We start from the raw sequence: 16,203 nt of genomic DNA on the forward strand, positions 1-16,203 counted from the left end.
AAAGTTCTCAAAAATTTTATTACAAAAAAGAATGACAGAATATAAGCTTACATGTTACTATTTACATTATATGCAAAATCTATTACAGCTTTAATTTATGAACAGAAATATACTGTTTTTTCTTCTTTTTCTTCTCTGTTCTCTTTGCATCATTTATTTGCATTTTTACTTGATCTTGTAATTTAGAAAAGAATGCTTGTGATGATTTTAAGGCTTTGTCTTTACCTTCATCCTGCAATTAAAAAAATACAAGTTCACGTTGTAAGATGTGCTTAAAGATGAAAAAAACCAAATGATTAGAACAGGGCATCAAAGTATAAATATGAAAAAGAACTAGACAAGAACATGAAAACTTACATCAGTTAGTGCAGAGATATTATATACATTTTACGCTGCAACAATGGTCTCACAATGTCAGGTGACCGTGAGGACCCTGCATTAGAAAGCCGGCCAGTCCCCACGGCCTCTCCCGTCCCCTTCCCTCCGCAGGTGGGCAGCGGTGGCTGGCTCGGCTGCTCCGCCACCCGGATCACCTAAAGCTTGCCATCCGCTCCCCTTCCCCCTCCAGCAGCTTTCCTGCCCCATCCTCACCTTTAACAGTGAAGCTCTGCCTGTCTTGGTTAGCTGCTTTAACTTCTCGGAAGCTACTGCTTTGCTGTATTTCCCTGCTCGGTCTGGGTTGCTCTTTTCAAGAAGTCTTCTCCGCTTTTCTTTCTCCTTTATTTTCAAATGCTTTTGATATTTCTTTTTCCTCCTTTCTCGTTTCTTGTCTGTAGCTGTTTTCTCAGCAGCTGTTTTTGTATCTCCAGCTTTATTTTTCTCCTATTGAAAAACAACCACAAACACACTCATTCATCTAAACTAACAACTCAGGAAATTAGAAGAGAAGCAACTCTATGGAATGTGGCTGATGGGCTGTACACTGATGGCCAAGCGAGAAGCAGAGCATCCCTGCCTACACTCTGAAGGGCTCTGGTCACTCAGCTCTCTAAGACCCAGGATGCGTTCTCTGACGGCGACAGTTCAGTCCCAACACTCCTTCACAAAGGCAGCCTGGAGAGCAGGGGTGTCAGGCTGTCCCTCCTGGAGAAGCATGGAGACCCCAGCCGGGGCTGCAGTCACCTGCCCGCAGCAGCCCAGCTCTGAGCTGCTGGCAGCCATGGGGGGCTGACGGCAGGAAACCTAGTTGGTGAGGGTCCATTTCCTCCCTTTTCTCTTCTGCTGCCAGCCCAGCCTAGCAGAGGTGGCAGAGGCTCTGAAGGGGTGAGTGTGGGTGGAGCAAAGCAAATGAGCACAAAAAAGGAGGGCCGTGCTGCCAGGTGCCAGGAGGCCGAGGCCTCGGCAGAAGCCACCATTACTGTGCAAGGCGAGAGCTCCCACGCTCACAAGGCAGGGACAGCCTGCATGTGGTATGTCCAACTCCTCCCAAGATCCAAATGCTATTACTGATAAGCATTACATGGATACAACACAAAGGGGGAAATGCTGATTAATATCAAAGGATTGCTAAATATATGCAGTTTGTTTTAAACCTAACACCTAAGCTAACAACCTCAAACTTCTAATATTCAAACTGAATTATAACAATATACTGATGTTGGATATTTACAATTAGCTTTTACAATATTTCTCAATCTGTATCTCACAATAATACCTGATTACAGAAGACTTGTATTTGAAGATTCTATATTATTAATGTGATTACACTTGGAAACTGCTGAGCTATGTTAGAATAAAGACTACAAGCTCAAGGAAAACGAGCTTAAATGGAGATCTGACTAGAAACGACCAACTTATAGACAGAGATTTGAAGCTTCAACACTGGCTTCTCACCTTGACTTCCTCTGGGGCCAGGAGGGCTGCATCGCTGACACTCACTGGGGCGACCTCCTCCATGGTGACGGCTGGCAGATTCGACACAACTTTAATCTCTGGGACAGGCTAGAAAAGAGACAACACACTTAACAGGAAGTCAGAAGTGGTCCTCACATAAAATATTTAAATTGTGAACCTACTGAAATACATAATACATACAATACTTCATGGAGATTATTTCTATACTTTTTCAGGACCTGTCTGCCATATTCAAACACACGTTCTTTCATCTGTTAGTAAATCATTTCCACCTGCCATGTAGGTGTATATTCTCAAACAATCCTATCCACCGTTTAACAGAATCTATTGGTGTCTGTAAGTGTTATCTTGCCTTTGGGTATAGGAAAAAAGCTCACTATAAGAAATACAGGGAAAACGCTGCAAGGAAAGGTGCTTATTGGAAGAACATGTTCCAGCAACTAAAAACAGATGTTATAAAGAGAAATATGAAATGATACTAAGTTGTTTTGGAAAATGAAGACAGTACTGAAATAAACACAACCTACAAATTATAAAAACAGGAGGAAAGAATGCAACACTAACTGAAGGGCCATTTGTTTGTCCTTTAGTTTTTTTTTTTATTCTTGAAAGAACTGCCCAAGGGATTCAGAAGTTACAATGGTTGCACCCCACTCACGGTAGTAAAAGGGCAATGGTCATGGAAGACTTACACTACTGCTCTGTACACTAGTCCTGCCCATCTTGACGCAGGGACAACGGGGTCCGCAGTGGAGTAAAGGATGAAGTGGGAAAGAGTAGGTGTCCTGAGCGAACATGAGACTGAGCCCCAGGAGACAGGGCTCTGTCCCAAAGCACAGTGCTGTCCACCTCACCAGCTCATTTCCTATCACAGTCCTGCCCACGTTCCAGTTAACTAGGCAGATATGCACCCCAGGATCCTTCATAAGGAACAAAAACAAGCCCTGAAGACAACAGGGTCCTGGACTCTAAATAAGAGAAGAATGTCAGAGTGTGAAAGAAATCATCTCTTCCCCTGGACCGCTGTTCATTTATTTATTGGGAGCACTGTATTCCATTCTACAATTTAAAGAGAAATATACAGAAAATGGAGACAACCCAAAAAATAACAGAAACTGATGACTGGTTAACAGTCATGGAGATGACTTGTGAAATACCAACCTGAATATGAAAAAAGCAATATCAAGAGGAAGCTAGACCAGAAATGACATTTCTGACAAGGAAAAAAATAAGAAAGGCTTTTATACTGTGGCCCAAGATTCCAAGGGATGTCTGAGGACTTCCCCATAGCCGGCTCCAGGCTGGTGTGAAAACACAGCCGCAAAAAAAAAAAAAAACACAACTGTGGGCTTCCCTGGTGGTGCAGTGGTTGAGAGTCCACCTGCCGATGCAGGGGACATGCGTTCGTGCCCCGTTCCGGGAGGATCCCACGTGCCGCGGAGCGGCTGGGCCTGTGAGCCATGGCCGCTGAGCCTGCGCATCCGGAGCCTGTGCTCCACAACGGGAGAGGCCACAGCAGTGAGAGGCCCGCGTACCAGAAAAAAAAAAACAAAAAAACCCCACACAACTGTGGGGCTTGAAGATGAGTAGTGAGCAATGAACCATCCACCAATGAGTGCACCTGTGCCATGGGGCTATGAGGGAGAAGGGCAGAGACAGACGCGGGAAGAGGAGGTGTCAAACCTGAGACCCTACAGATGGAAGAGCCCGGAGGGAAGGAAGGAGACCAGGGTGGCTGGGGAGCGAACCACGGGGACCAGAGGGATGGGAAGGAGTCATGTCCCGCGGGGCCTTGTAAGCAGGGAAGGGATCGCATTCTCCACATGAGTAAGACCTTTCCACAGCAGGACCTGCTGGCCAAGAAGGTGGAGACATCCCTCTCCTCTCTTCACCTGCTCACTATACACGGTCAGACCAAGCACTCTGAGACTCTCAAGATGGGCCCCACCACCAAAAACGTACCATCATGTAAAGGACACCGAGATTAAACAAAAACAAAGAAGCAGGTGATGACCAAATACTCACATAGGAAAAGTTACCTGACCATCAAAGGATCGGAAAGGACCTCGGAGGTCACCACCTCCTCTGTACAGACAGAACGTTAGGCAATTTGCCTACATCACGAAGCCACTGAGGGGCAGACAGACTCAGGTCTGACTCTGGACTAGCCCTTGATGCTCGACATCCCACTTCCAGACAACACAAGTGACCCCCGGGGGCACCAGGCGAGCAAGTACCAGGAGGCTGGTGCAGCATGTTCTGCAGGCTCACAGAAGTTGGTGAGCAGGAGGGAGCTGCGGAGCAGATGGGCACTGAGCTGTCCAGGCGGGAGTCGCAGAGGCAGAGGGGGAACAGCACGCAGTGCGGAGAGCAAGGGCCCAGGAGTTAGGGCTCACCTCCCGCCCCGAAGCCTTGCTGTCCTCATCTGCAAAGTGGAAGGAGTAGTATCTGCCTCAGGTTCTGTGGGTTAAGAGTTAGTGGACATGACGGACCTAATCTGACAGGTGGCAGGTGCTCAATAACCGCCAGGTATAGACACCACACACGCTTCCAAGACCATCACACAAGCAACCAGAGACCAGACAAGGAAGAAGGGTGGGAACTGAGGAGACCCTGTGGCTAAGGTCAAGGGTCTGGCAGGGACCAGCAGGGTAGAGCCAGAACTGTCATGGGACCAGACACGAGCCTTCCTCATGGGAGGCCCTGCCTGTAATTTATGGGGAATTCCCGCAGGTTTGTATCCTGAAACCAAATAAAGCACGAGTCTCACAAAAGCTCAAAGAGGAATTACAATCACATCTGCTCTGTCTGTTCACTGAGATGTAAACACACTTACCGGCTTAGGGATGAAATGGAAGTTGGAGAGGGCATCCAATTTTAAGAAGAGGGAATCCATCATCTTCTGAATTTCTACGTGCTCTGGATTTTCTTCCTCTGCTGATTTTTGCTTAGGAAAGAAGTTCAATGTTATCAGACTAAGCAGCGTCACAGGCATCATAGGACAAAACACTCAAGGCCGATAAGGGTATCACCAGTTTCTCGTCGCCAGGCTTCAGCTCCAAAGAAACATTCCAAGGCAAGATCGAAGTCACCAATACCAGGGCGGCACTAGCACCCACCCAAGAAGAAACATGACGTGCACTTGAGAAGCTGTCGCAACTGTATCACTAACATTTAGAACGTACAGTTTAGTTCCCTTGATGTTTACTTCTGTCAGTAACTAAACTACTCCCACTAGGATGGCTATTTAAAAAGAAACAAAACAGAAAATAAAAAGTATTGGCCAGGTTGTGGAAGGACCGGAACCCTTAGGCAGTGTGGTGGGAACGTAAGATGGTGCAGGCACGGTGGAAACGAGTCTGGCAGTGCCTCCAAAAGTTACACAGAGAATCACCATAGGAGCAGCAATTCCACTTTTAGGTACATGCCCAGGGGAATTAAAGCAGGTACTCAAACAAGTACATGGACACACATGTGCATAGCTGCATTATTCACGAAAGGCAGAAACAGCCCAAATGCTCATCAACCGGTGACTGGATCAGTAAATCGTGGTACACACACAACAGAATACTATTCAGCTATAAAAAAGGGGACAAATTACAGACACGTCACAATCCTGAAACATTAAGCTAAATAAAAGGCATCAGACACAAAAGGTCACAGGTTGTATGACTCCATTTACATGAAATATCTAGAGTAAGTAAATCCACAGGGAATGAATGCAGATTGGTGGCTGTCAGGGGAGGGGTGACGAAAATGTTTTTGAATTAGATACAGGTAGTGGTTGCACGACACCATGAATGCCCCTGAACTGCTCTCTTTAAAATGGTTAATTTGTTATGTGAATCTCAACTCAATTAAAAACAAGAAACAAAGCAAAAAACAAAACTAAGGAGTTAATGAAGATTTTGTAAAATTATCCAAATATTCATTTGGATTGCAGGGACAAACGTATATGTAATTTGTTAAAGATTTTTCTGATTAAATCACATTGGAAAAAATTGACAGCAGTTTTCATTCCACTAAGAAAAGGTAAATTTCACACTTCTCTTTCCCCATGCCCCAAATGCTATTCTAAGAAGCCAAAAGTTTTTGTTTGGTTACTTATTGATGAACCCATGAAAAACCACTATCACCACTACCACTCATCACTGGGAAGCAACTGGCTCTTTACCCCGGTTGCCCTAATGCCACAGCACACCCAGGTCTGTGTGTCCAGTGTCTGTCAGTGCCTCCTTCCAGCCATGCCCAAGCACATACTACTGCTTTTTACTCCTTAAACTTAACACCTGTTTTAAAATCCTAACCACGTCCTTTGCCCTCATCCCAGGTTGTATCTGTGAAACAATGCATCTGACATCCAGCATCTTCCTGACACACACAGATCTAAGGGTTAAGGTTCATTCACATGCTGTTTATCAGCACTCTGCTTATTACCTCCAGGGTAGCTGCTAAACTTCAGGAAATTCAGATCATCCTTCCTTGCCAGACTAACTCTTAATGGAATGAATGAGGCTAGGATTAGCCTAAATTGAGTCCACACTCAAAAACTTGTGAACTGGCTGCTGATGTCCAAGACAGAAATAAAATTAACATTTAAAGACCTGATACGAGCTACATAATTTCATTTTTACCTCTCATGGTTACCAAATACTTTCTATATTTACTGAATCTCCTCATAGTAGCTGGATTTTCACTAAGCATTGACTGAGGTTGTACACATCTCCCTTCAACTACCACCTTGGGTGGCAAGGCAGCCGGGAAAAATTTTAATTCAAATCCTTCCAGTTCTTCAGCTTCACAGTGGCATTAGGGCCCTATCTGCTGTTGCTGCCTAAGTGGCATTAATTAACACAATCTGGATGGAATCTTAAATGCTCTTGCAGGATAAAAATGCCACTTCATCCCCAGGCACATACTGACCACATTCCCAGCAAATCAAATGTGAAGGAATAATTCAATTTGTCATATTGGGAATACAACATTTTTGGAAATATGACTTTGTCCTATTTAACTAAAAGTATTTTTTTAACACTCTAAGTAAAAAGAAACAACAACCAAAAACTCACCAGACCTAAATACATGAAGGAATTCACAAATAATCTTATAAAATTTAACAACTTCTAAAGTACAAATGAGAAATGGTTTCTAAATTGTAGCATAATTGCTGAAAAGTTAATAATTAGCTGTGAAAGTATCAGGTGACCAATGAGTAACTGCAAAACAAATCCCCTCTGCCCCTGACACTCAGTGGGAACACTGCAGCCCCTCTATTCCTAGCATGCTCTGTCTCACACTAAACAAGGTGACCCCAAAGTTCAAGACTTCGGTATTTCACACATTTTGACGAGCAGGTAGAACCTGCAGAGGTGGCTCTCCACCTCTCCTCCCTGAATGACAACGGCTTCGCCTTAGCAGTGTCCTTACCTGGTTGAGTTTGATGTACTCCTGTTCATAAATTTCAGCAAGGCTCAACTTACTCTTCTCATGGTCCAGTGTTAAACGCTTTTTATACTCATATGCATCCTCTTTAGGTTTTTCTTTACGTACGACATCATCCCAAGCCTAAAATATGAAAGACACACAGAACACAAACTGACAGATAAAATCAGTAACTTCTTTCTAGGCTCCCTTAAGAATCTTCCTCTGGAGGGACTTCCCTGGTGGTGCAGTGGTTAAGAATTCGCCTGCCAGGACACAGGTTCGACCCCTGGTCAGGGAAGATCCCACATGCTGCGGATCAACTAAGCCCGTGTGCCACAACTACTGAGCCCACACTCTAGAGCCCGCAAGCCACAACTACTGAGCCCATGCGCCCAAACTACTGAAGCCCGCGGGCTTAGAGCCTGTGCTCCACAACAAGAGAAGCCACCGCAATGAAGAGTAGCCCCAGCTGGCCGCAACTAGAGAAAACCTGCGTGCAGCAACGAAGACCCAACACAGCCAAAAATAAATAAATAAATAATAAAATAAAATAAATTTTAAAAAAAAGAATCCGCCTGCCAATACAGGGGACATGGGTTCGATCCCTGGTCTGGGAAGAACCCACATGCCACAGAGCAACTAAGCCCGTGCGCCACAAGTACTGAAGCCCACACGCCTAGAGCCTGTGCTCCACAACAAGAGAAGCCACCACAGTGAGAAGCCCGTGCGCTGCAACAAAGACCCAACGCAGCCAAAAATAAATAAATTAATTTTTTTTTAAAAAAAGAATCCTCCGCTGGAATATTATCTTTCCAGAGTAAGCAAAAGCAAACTGCAGCAAAAAGGAAATCATTTTCACCATTTGAAATGACTACTCAAGTCACAGGAAGTATTATGCAGAAAGGGCATCACTCAAGTACCCTTTTTTGTTTTAAACACGTCTCTCTCCTGGTTACCAACTTGAACTCCACAATTCCTTATCGTGGTTTGCTCAACAGTTAAGACAAGAGTTTGCTTCATTTCAACTTTAAAGATTTTCTGCATATAGTACCCATCTTTCAAACCCTTCCTATTTTAAACAAACAAACACATGTTATAAAGCCATCTCGGGACTTCCGTTGTGGTCCAGTGGTTAAGACCCCTCGCTCCCAGTGCAGGGGGCCCGGGTTCGATCCCTGTTTAGGGAACTAGATCCTGCATGCCACAACTAAGACCCAATGCAGCCAAATAAATAAATAAATAGTAAAAAAAAAAAAAAAAGCCATCTCTTGGTGCACGTGTCACGTACCCAAGTTTTACTCTAAGTTTACAAAATAAGATCAAGTTTTAAACAAAAACTCTTTGGTCACCCCATTCTCCTCAGGCACGACACCCGTCTTTGTTGTGTGACGGCAGTGCCTCACACAACAAAGGGCAAGGACACTTCTGGTGTAGACTTAGGGCTTTTAAATGAAGAACTGATAGAACAAATATTCTATGAAAATAAAGTGTTATTCCTACTCCCCAAAATATTCTTACATATTTCTAAACATTTCAGTGAATTTTGAATTAAGTTAAATTTCATTGTTACTGACCTGATCTTTTATCCTCTGCTTAATGATATCTTCTAGTTGAACAGTGGTTTCCTCTGTGATCACAGGTGCTAAAGGAAACAGGACATGTGCTCATTAGGTATACAGAAACTAAGCAGTGGTTCGAAAAGGGTGGTCCTTGAACCGCAGCATCACCCCCATCTGGGAACGTGTTAGAAATGCGAATTCTTGGGCCCACCCCACACCTCCTAAATCAGAAAGTGAGGAAGAAAAAGGGATACCTCTGTATGTTTTAACTAGCCTTTCTGATGCTCCCTGCAATTTGAGAACCACAAAACTACAAAATACATACGGTAGCAAATGCTAACACTTTTAACCCATGCACCTGGGGACTTGCCCCCTCTTTTCCATTCTCTAGCACTAAATAGAAATTCATCATGACTTAACGGGTACAAGAAAGAATTCAATGAGGTAATCAGGGTTCTGGCTGGAATCACAATTTAATCACTGGACAATGACAGCAGGTACTGCAAGCAGATCACTAGCAGGACTGATTATGGACTATACATTAGGCATCGCTAGGATATTAGTAATTCTTGGGTGGATTAATGGTATTGTGGCTGTACAGGGGAATGTCTTAGTTCTTAGAAAAAAATAAAAGTACTCAGGACTAAAGTGTCATGATATTGGCTACTTACTTTCAAATGACTCGGGAAAAAAAGTGCACACACACAGTCACTCACATAAATGGGGGGAGAAAGCCAAATATAGCCAAAACTTAACAACTGTTGAATCCAGCTGAATGGCATACATATGTCCACTGTACTGTTTTTTCAACTTTTCTATATGTTTACAAGTTTTTAAAATAAAAAGTTTGGGGAAAAGAAATATTACTCCAAATCTATGAGAACCATAGAAAAGGCACAGACACGAACAGTTGCAGGAGCCCGGTGGCCACACGCACCCATACGGATGGCGTGGTCAAAGTGCAGGGTCTCTTCTAGGAGGCTGTTCTCAGGCCGCTTCTGTGCTGTCACTTCCCCTTGAAGTTGCCAAGGTTTCTTTTCCAACAACTGTTTTTCCAAAGATGCAATTTTTTCATTCATCTAAGAGACAAAAAGAGTTACTACGTGTTTAGGGAAGAAAACTAGACTTACAGTTGAGTAAAAGCAACTAATATTTTTAATAGTGGGAGAGCAAGAAATGTACTGTTCCTGAACACAATTCTGTTTTGTCCTTGCCATCTTTTAATGATGCCAGTAGTGACCTCCTATTCCCGTCCCCTGCGGTGGGATGAGGAGAGGTGGATGACCTCTTTCCCCCACTGATTTGGAATGCCATGTTTATAATTTACTTACTTCTCCCAGCAGCATTTGGGTATATTTCTGGGCTCTGTTCTAGTCAAACGACCTATGTATTCACAAGCCACTATCAATTTTAATTATTAGAGCATTCCAAGACTAAGTACTTTTTTATTAGAACATCAATATTTGATGGAGCCTGACCCTCCTGACTCCACACCCACAATCCAAATTATGTCTTACTTCTGAAAAGGCGGCCATCTATAATGACTTCACAGTGTATAAAATGCCAGCCTTTTCAGCTACCTTACTGAATTATTGTTCCTAATAGCTTTTCAATTCATCTGCTTGGTTTTTCTAGTATTCTCTGCAAATATTAATGCTTTCACTTCAGTTTTTCTCACCTCTTATCATTTTCTTTTGTAGCTGTCCTGGCTAAATAACACTCCTACAAGAATCTTAAGTAACAGTGGAAATAGTAATAGTGGTAGTGGGAATAGTCTTATTCTTGATTTTAAAGGGATCTTTCTAGAATTCTACCATTAAGCATGATGGCATCTTTTGGCTAGATGTGTTTGTATTTCACTAGAAGTTAAAAAAAAAAATTAGGAATGGATATTGAATTTTATTAAATGTCATTTTTGACATATACGGAGGTGACCATATGGTTTTTCTCCTTAACCTATTATAACAAGTATTAAATTAATAGATTCCCTAATCCTGAATCAAGAGGATGAGGCCCACTTGGTTGTGGCAGCATTGCTCTTTCATTGAGCTATTTTGGATTTTTGCATGAATATTCATAAGTGAGACTGTGTGTGTTTTAATGTTACCTTTATCAGGTTTGGGTATTCATGTTACAATAGCTTCACAAGAAAAGTTTGGAAGCTTTACTCTTTATACATAGGAACTGATCAAACAGCAGTAAATTATCTACTTCTTGAAGGTTTGATATAATTCCCCAGTAAAACTAAACCTGCTTCTCTTTTTTTTTTTTTTTGCAGGGGTGTGGGGAGGGAAGGACACTAACCCAAGAACAAAGTTCATATCTTCTTTCCATTTTTTTTTTTCTTCTGGGAACAATCTGACCATCACGTGTTTAACTCAGATTCTCTTTTTTTCTTGGCTGCACCATGCAGCATGTGGGATCTTAGTTCCCCAAGCAGGGATCAAACCCGCAACCCCTGCAGTGGAACTGTGGAGTCTTAACTGCTGGACCACCACGGAAGTCCCCCTAGATTCTCTTTTTAAAATGATTCTTTTGATATCCTTGGTATCTTTGGTTATTTGCCTAGTCTCACTTCGAACTGTGTGATCTAATTTTAAGATAGTTAAATGATAAAAGCCAAATATTTGGAGTCAGGCTGTACCTATTATTTTCAAATAACACTTTGTTCGCCTGAAATTGTCACAAGGAAATAATTTTTATCGACTTTGGAAGATGTGTTTGAGATGGTATTAGTTAAAATTCTGGCTACCTGGCAACTCGCAGAAGCCATCTGAGATAGGCAGTATCCTTAAAAGCAGGTGAAACAGTTACCAGGAGAGGCTCACAGGACAGCTAGTTAGGAAAAACATGCCCCAGGTATAAAGACAGCACGGAGAAAGAAAAGAAACAAGTTTTACAGATGGGCCCCAGATTGAAAGCCACAGCTTGGGAAATGCAGCATTGATTTTTGCAAATTAGTTGCTTCCCACATGGTTATCTCTATACAGGGTGCTACAGAAAGCGGCTGCAAGTTTTTTTTTTTTTTTAAGGACAGTTAAGTGTTCCACCAAAAAAACACAAAAAACAAAACAGGGTAGATTAGTTAGTAGTCTGTGATTTCCAGTCATGTCAAGCATATGAAAAAATCCCTTAAAATTCCTAATTATTACCTTTTCCTGTCTTATTTCAAAAGAGGATTTGACTTCATCAGAGTCTTTCTGTACATTTAAGACATTTGTATCTTCAGTTTCCTCATCATCTGGCAAAGCAAAGGTCACTCTTTTCAAGGTTTCTTTGTGTTGTTTACTGTCTCCACTTTCTTCAAGGTCATTATCTTCATCCCTGTAATACCAAAACACTTATGAAAGGAAACACACCACTTTCTGTTAGAAAAACAAAAAGAAACAAACTTCGTAATTTAAGTTCTTCTTTTGTAGACTTAATGCAATTAAATATTCAGAACTTCTATAGTCATTCAGTTACTAAGGAACAGAAGGAATTATTTAGGTGAAACAGAACAAAGTGTCCAATATATAGAAAACAAATTTTTCATCAATCTATAATACAAACTTATCTCACCAAAGTAACAACAGGGTATTTTTACTGACACAAAAAAACAAATCAGAGCTCCTGGTAAGAAGGGTTTGCGTGCTAGTGCCAGTGACACTTAACTGCACTAGATCATCTCTGACGTCCCTTCAAATTTGGAGACTTTCCTCTGGCTATCCTGAGGTTCTCTGATCTTAGAGAATCTACTCTCTGATCTTAGAGAATCCCAATTCTTAGGACAATCACAGCTGACAACCAGGAGTACACAAATAGGATGGGGTACCTCCAGCTTACAGTGTAAAGGATTCAAAATACTCACATCTCAGAAAAGCTTTCTTCTCCTTCTTCAGCAATTTCTTCCTCTTCACTTGAAGCCAGTTCATCACCATCATCATGGACACTTGCTATGTCTTCATCACTTTCAACTGGATCAAAGAAATCTTTGTATTTCAGGTTTCTGGAACTTTTACCTGACTAAAACATAAATACTTTTAAGACCTTAAATCAAGGATAGAAAAATACATTAAATCATGCATAAATGTGTATGCATACTATACAGGGGAAATTGGCAACTAAAAACACTACCATAAACCGTAAGAACTATTAGACCACAACAAACTGAATGGCAGTATAGATTGATTTATGACTGATTAGATAGAGCACGATATTCTTTTCTCTAAATCTTCTAACTACAATTATTTCCAAAATATCCCTGCCTAAATAAAATATACAAATGCCTTCCTTTCACTCTTATTTCTAGTGTTTCATGAAAATCCGTGTTTGAGGAAAAATTCTGAATCTAACATGTGTGACTGTGATTCTGAAGCTACAAAACAAGTGTTCTGTGATAAGGAAACAATGGCTTTGGTTTAATTTTTCCAGTCTTTTTTTTTCAACTGATCTAAATATTTCACTTAAGCCCTGGTGAGTTTTAAAGTATTTTAAACCTCTTCTGGAGAAACAGAACCCCATCTAATTTGAGGAGGCAGAAAGAATGCTCTGTCCTCTCCCAAAACTTTACCTTAAGATCCTGACTTCCAAACAGTCCTCCGTCTTCATCGGAATCGACATCTTCAAAAAAATCAATATCCTCCTCCTCTTCATCACCTTTTTGTTCCTCTTCCTTTTCTATGTTTTCTAAAAAGCTCTCCATTTCAGAGAGTTTGAAGAATTTATCATCTACTATGGACTTTTCTGTTGGTTTCCTAGGCACTTTGTTTTGCACCTTGCTCTGCTGTTCCAATTTGCTGATATCAAAGTCAAGATCAGAGTTCTCATCACTGAAATCTGGGCTTTTCCTCAGATCCAATTTGCTTGTGTTTATAGCTCTTTCATCCTCTTCAGGATCATCACCACTCAGGTCTGACACTTTCTCTTCCTCCTCTTCCAAATCTTGTTCTAGGTCCTCCTCACCACCGGCCTCCATCTCTGAGGCATCCTCTTCACACTCCTGCACCTCATTCTTTGAGAGAAGACTGATGTCTTCATCTTTAATGGCTTCACTGACTGCATTCTGGAAGTACTGTAAAATTGGTTCATTCTGCAATTCCAGTTGTTGCCAAATCTGCTCATCATCAAAATTATTTATCATCAGTCTTTGTAAAGGACTTCCACGTTTCCTGTCATTCTCTAGTATTTTATTAAAGTCATAAAGTACTTTTGTTAAAGAAGTAAACTTTGATGCCAGTTCATCTTGAATGCTATTAAGGGGACAGGGAGGAGTTAAATTAGATTTATAATTATAGGTAACAATTTCACAGCACTCAGAATTTTAAAAAAAAGCCCAACTCTTGGGCAAACTCAAATTTTAAAAAAACTGAAGTATGGCTGATTTACAATATTATATTAGTTTCAGTGATTCAGTATTTTTACTGATTATACTCCATTAAAAGTTATTTCAAGATAATGGCCAAGACAATTCCATTGCTATACAATATATTCTTGTTGCTTATCTATTTTATGCATAGTGGTTGGTATTTCTTAATCCCACACCCCTAACTTGCTCCCCCGCACAACTGGTAACTACCATTTTGTTTTCTATATCTGTAAGTCTGTTTCTGTTCTGCTATATAAATTCATTTGTATTACTTTTTAGATCCCACATGTAAGTGATAACACACAGTATTTGTCTTCCTCTGTCTGTCTGACTGACTTCACCAAGCATAATATTCTCTAGGTCCATCCAGGTTGCTGCACATGAAATGTCAATTTTAAGTATGTATAGATTCTGGCCCCCAACAGTGTATTATCTTGCCAAAGAACCACATTAGTATATAAAAGGTGTCAACCAAGTATCTGTGAATCTGCTATCTGGATTTCAGACGGGGAAACTGTGACAGATCTATTTGCCTAAAGATAGAGAGTGAATCTTAACCTTAAATTCTCAACTCTGCTAGATTACAGGCCACTCCATTCAGTCAGCCCATAGTCAACACTTGCTTTGGTAAGAGGGGTCAGAGAATACCTCTCTGAGTATGTGACATCTGAGATGATACCTATTTATAAGGAGACAGTCTTACAAAGCTGTGAAAACATGTACTCCAGGCAGAAGAAACAGCAAGAACAAATTTCCTAAGAGAAACGCACTAGTTGAGTTTGAGGAGCAGAAAAATGATTTAAATTTATGCTTTGGAAAGAAGCCTGTCGAGGAAAAGGAATGAAATTAGCGTAATCAGGAGGCTGATGCAGGCATCCGGGCAAAGGATGCAGAGCTGCGCTGGGATTACAACTGTGAATACGGTGAGAAATAATCAAATTCAGAATAGTATAGTTCGGAGAACTAACTGACAGGATTTGCTAATAACTGGATGTAGAATTGAGAAAAAGGGAGACATCAAGGAAGTAGCTTAGTTTCGTGTCTGGACTGGAAAGACAGAGGTGCTGCTCACTGTGATAGGGAAGGCAGGTGGTGAGCATGGGGAAAGGATCTCAGAGAGGGCAGAGGACAGGGAGCAAACAGAACCAACAGTTCATTTTGGATATACTAAATCTGCGATGCTTAGAGTGTATGGCTGTAGTTTCTGTGAACCTCAAGGTCGGGTTTCAAATATAAATCTGAGAGCCATAATTTCCTAGATCTTTTCACAGTCTTTGAACAAAATACCACGAGCTCGTGCTGGGAAGGGAGACGAAAGACAGCCTTAACTCTCGAGAAGCTCAAGTCGTGAGGCAGATAGATAAGCGACAAGTTAATACTTTCAATTAAGTCTGATGAGTAAGTAAGCACTGGGTGCTCTGGGAGCACATGGAGAAAAGAGCAATCCACCCGGTGCGTCTGGCGGGGGCGGGGGGCGGTGCGGCAACTGAGGCCTCGAAACAGTAATAACCCAGTTAGTTTGATTTCAACAGTACACGACTGGGAGATCCACACTCCACAGCTCTTAACCATCTAACAAAGTGTGATAGGCTAGGGGAGCGTAAACTACCTGAAATCTGAGGAAAAGGGAGCTCCCCTTCCCTTTGCCTTCCCCCTACTCTGGAACTTGCCGGGGGTCCGCAGCCCGCGTCCATGCGAGTCCTGAGCTGCACCAGAGCCCGGGCTCCGAGCACTTACGTGAGGAAGCATTCCGGGCGGTCGGTGGCTTTACCGATCTCCCTCAGGCACCGCTCCAGGGTCCGCCGACGCCACACCCGCGGGGCCATGGCTGACTGCCGCTACGAACACAGCGCCGCATGCAGAGGAGGAGAGCCGCCCGGAAACCACGCCACAAAGACGCGCCCCGCCCAACTACAGCCGCTAGCCGAAGGTTCCGCGGCAAACAGGTTCCGGATCCACCCCCAGCCACAGCCAATGGCAGCCCGAGAACTTTCACCAATGGGTGCGGGGGGCGGCCGA

General features: G+C 42.3%; 1 protein-coding gene across 2 annotated transcripts; it reads right to left on the reverse strand.

Moving 5' to 3' along the window:
* MPHOSPH10 (M-phase phosphoprotein 10) lies at positions 1–16,079 on the reverse strand. 2 transcript variants are annotated; one of them, XM_019945925.3, is made up of 11 exons: positions 15,922–16,079; positions 13,390–14,068; positions 12,688–12,842; positions 11,990–12,161; positions 9,775–9,916; positions 8,853–8,920; positions 7,282–7,419; positions 4,691–4,801; positions 1,834–1,941; positions 592–822; positions 1–232 (listed from the first exon to the last, which is right to left on the reverse strand). In XM_019945925.3, exons 1-11 carry the CDS (start codon positions 16,008–16,010, stop codon positions 83–85), a joined length of 2,043 nt encoding a protein of 680 aa, XP_019801484.1. In that variant the 5' UTR covers positions 16,011–16,079; the 3' UTR covers positions 1–82. The 2 variants fall into 2 exon arrangements, with proteins under 2 accessions (XP_019801484.1, XP_019801485.1); XM_019945926.3 differs by lacking the exon at positions 15,922–16,079 and adding an exon at positions 15,794–15,915.
* Between the last annotated feature and the right edge of the window lie 124 nt (positions 16,080–16,203).

Source organism: Tursiops truncatus, chromosome 2, assembly GCF_011762595.2.
Source record: "Tursiops truncatus isolate mTurTru1 chromosome 2, mTurTru1.mat.Y, whole genome shotgun sequence".
NCBI classification, from domain to species: domain Eukaryota; kingdom Metazoa; phylum Chordata; class Mammalia; order Artiodactyla; family Delphinidae; genus Tursiops; species Tursiops truncatus.

Coding starts and splice junctions, on each gene's coding strand:
- MPHOSPH10 (XM_019945925.3), bottom strand. CDS start 16,010: ATGGCCCCGCGGGTGTGGCGTCGGCGGACCCTGGAGCGGTGCCTGAGG. Junction 4,802..7,281: donor AGTACATCAAACTCAACCAG/GTAAGGACACTG, acceptor TTCTTTCCTAAG/CAAAAATCAGCAGAGGAAGA. Junction 823..1,833: donor TGGCCCCAGAGGAAGTCAAG/GTGAGAAGCCAG, acceptor GTTTTTCAATAG/GAGAAAAATAAAGCTGGAGA.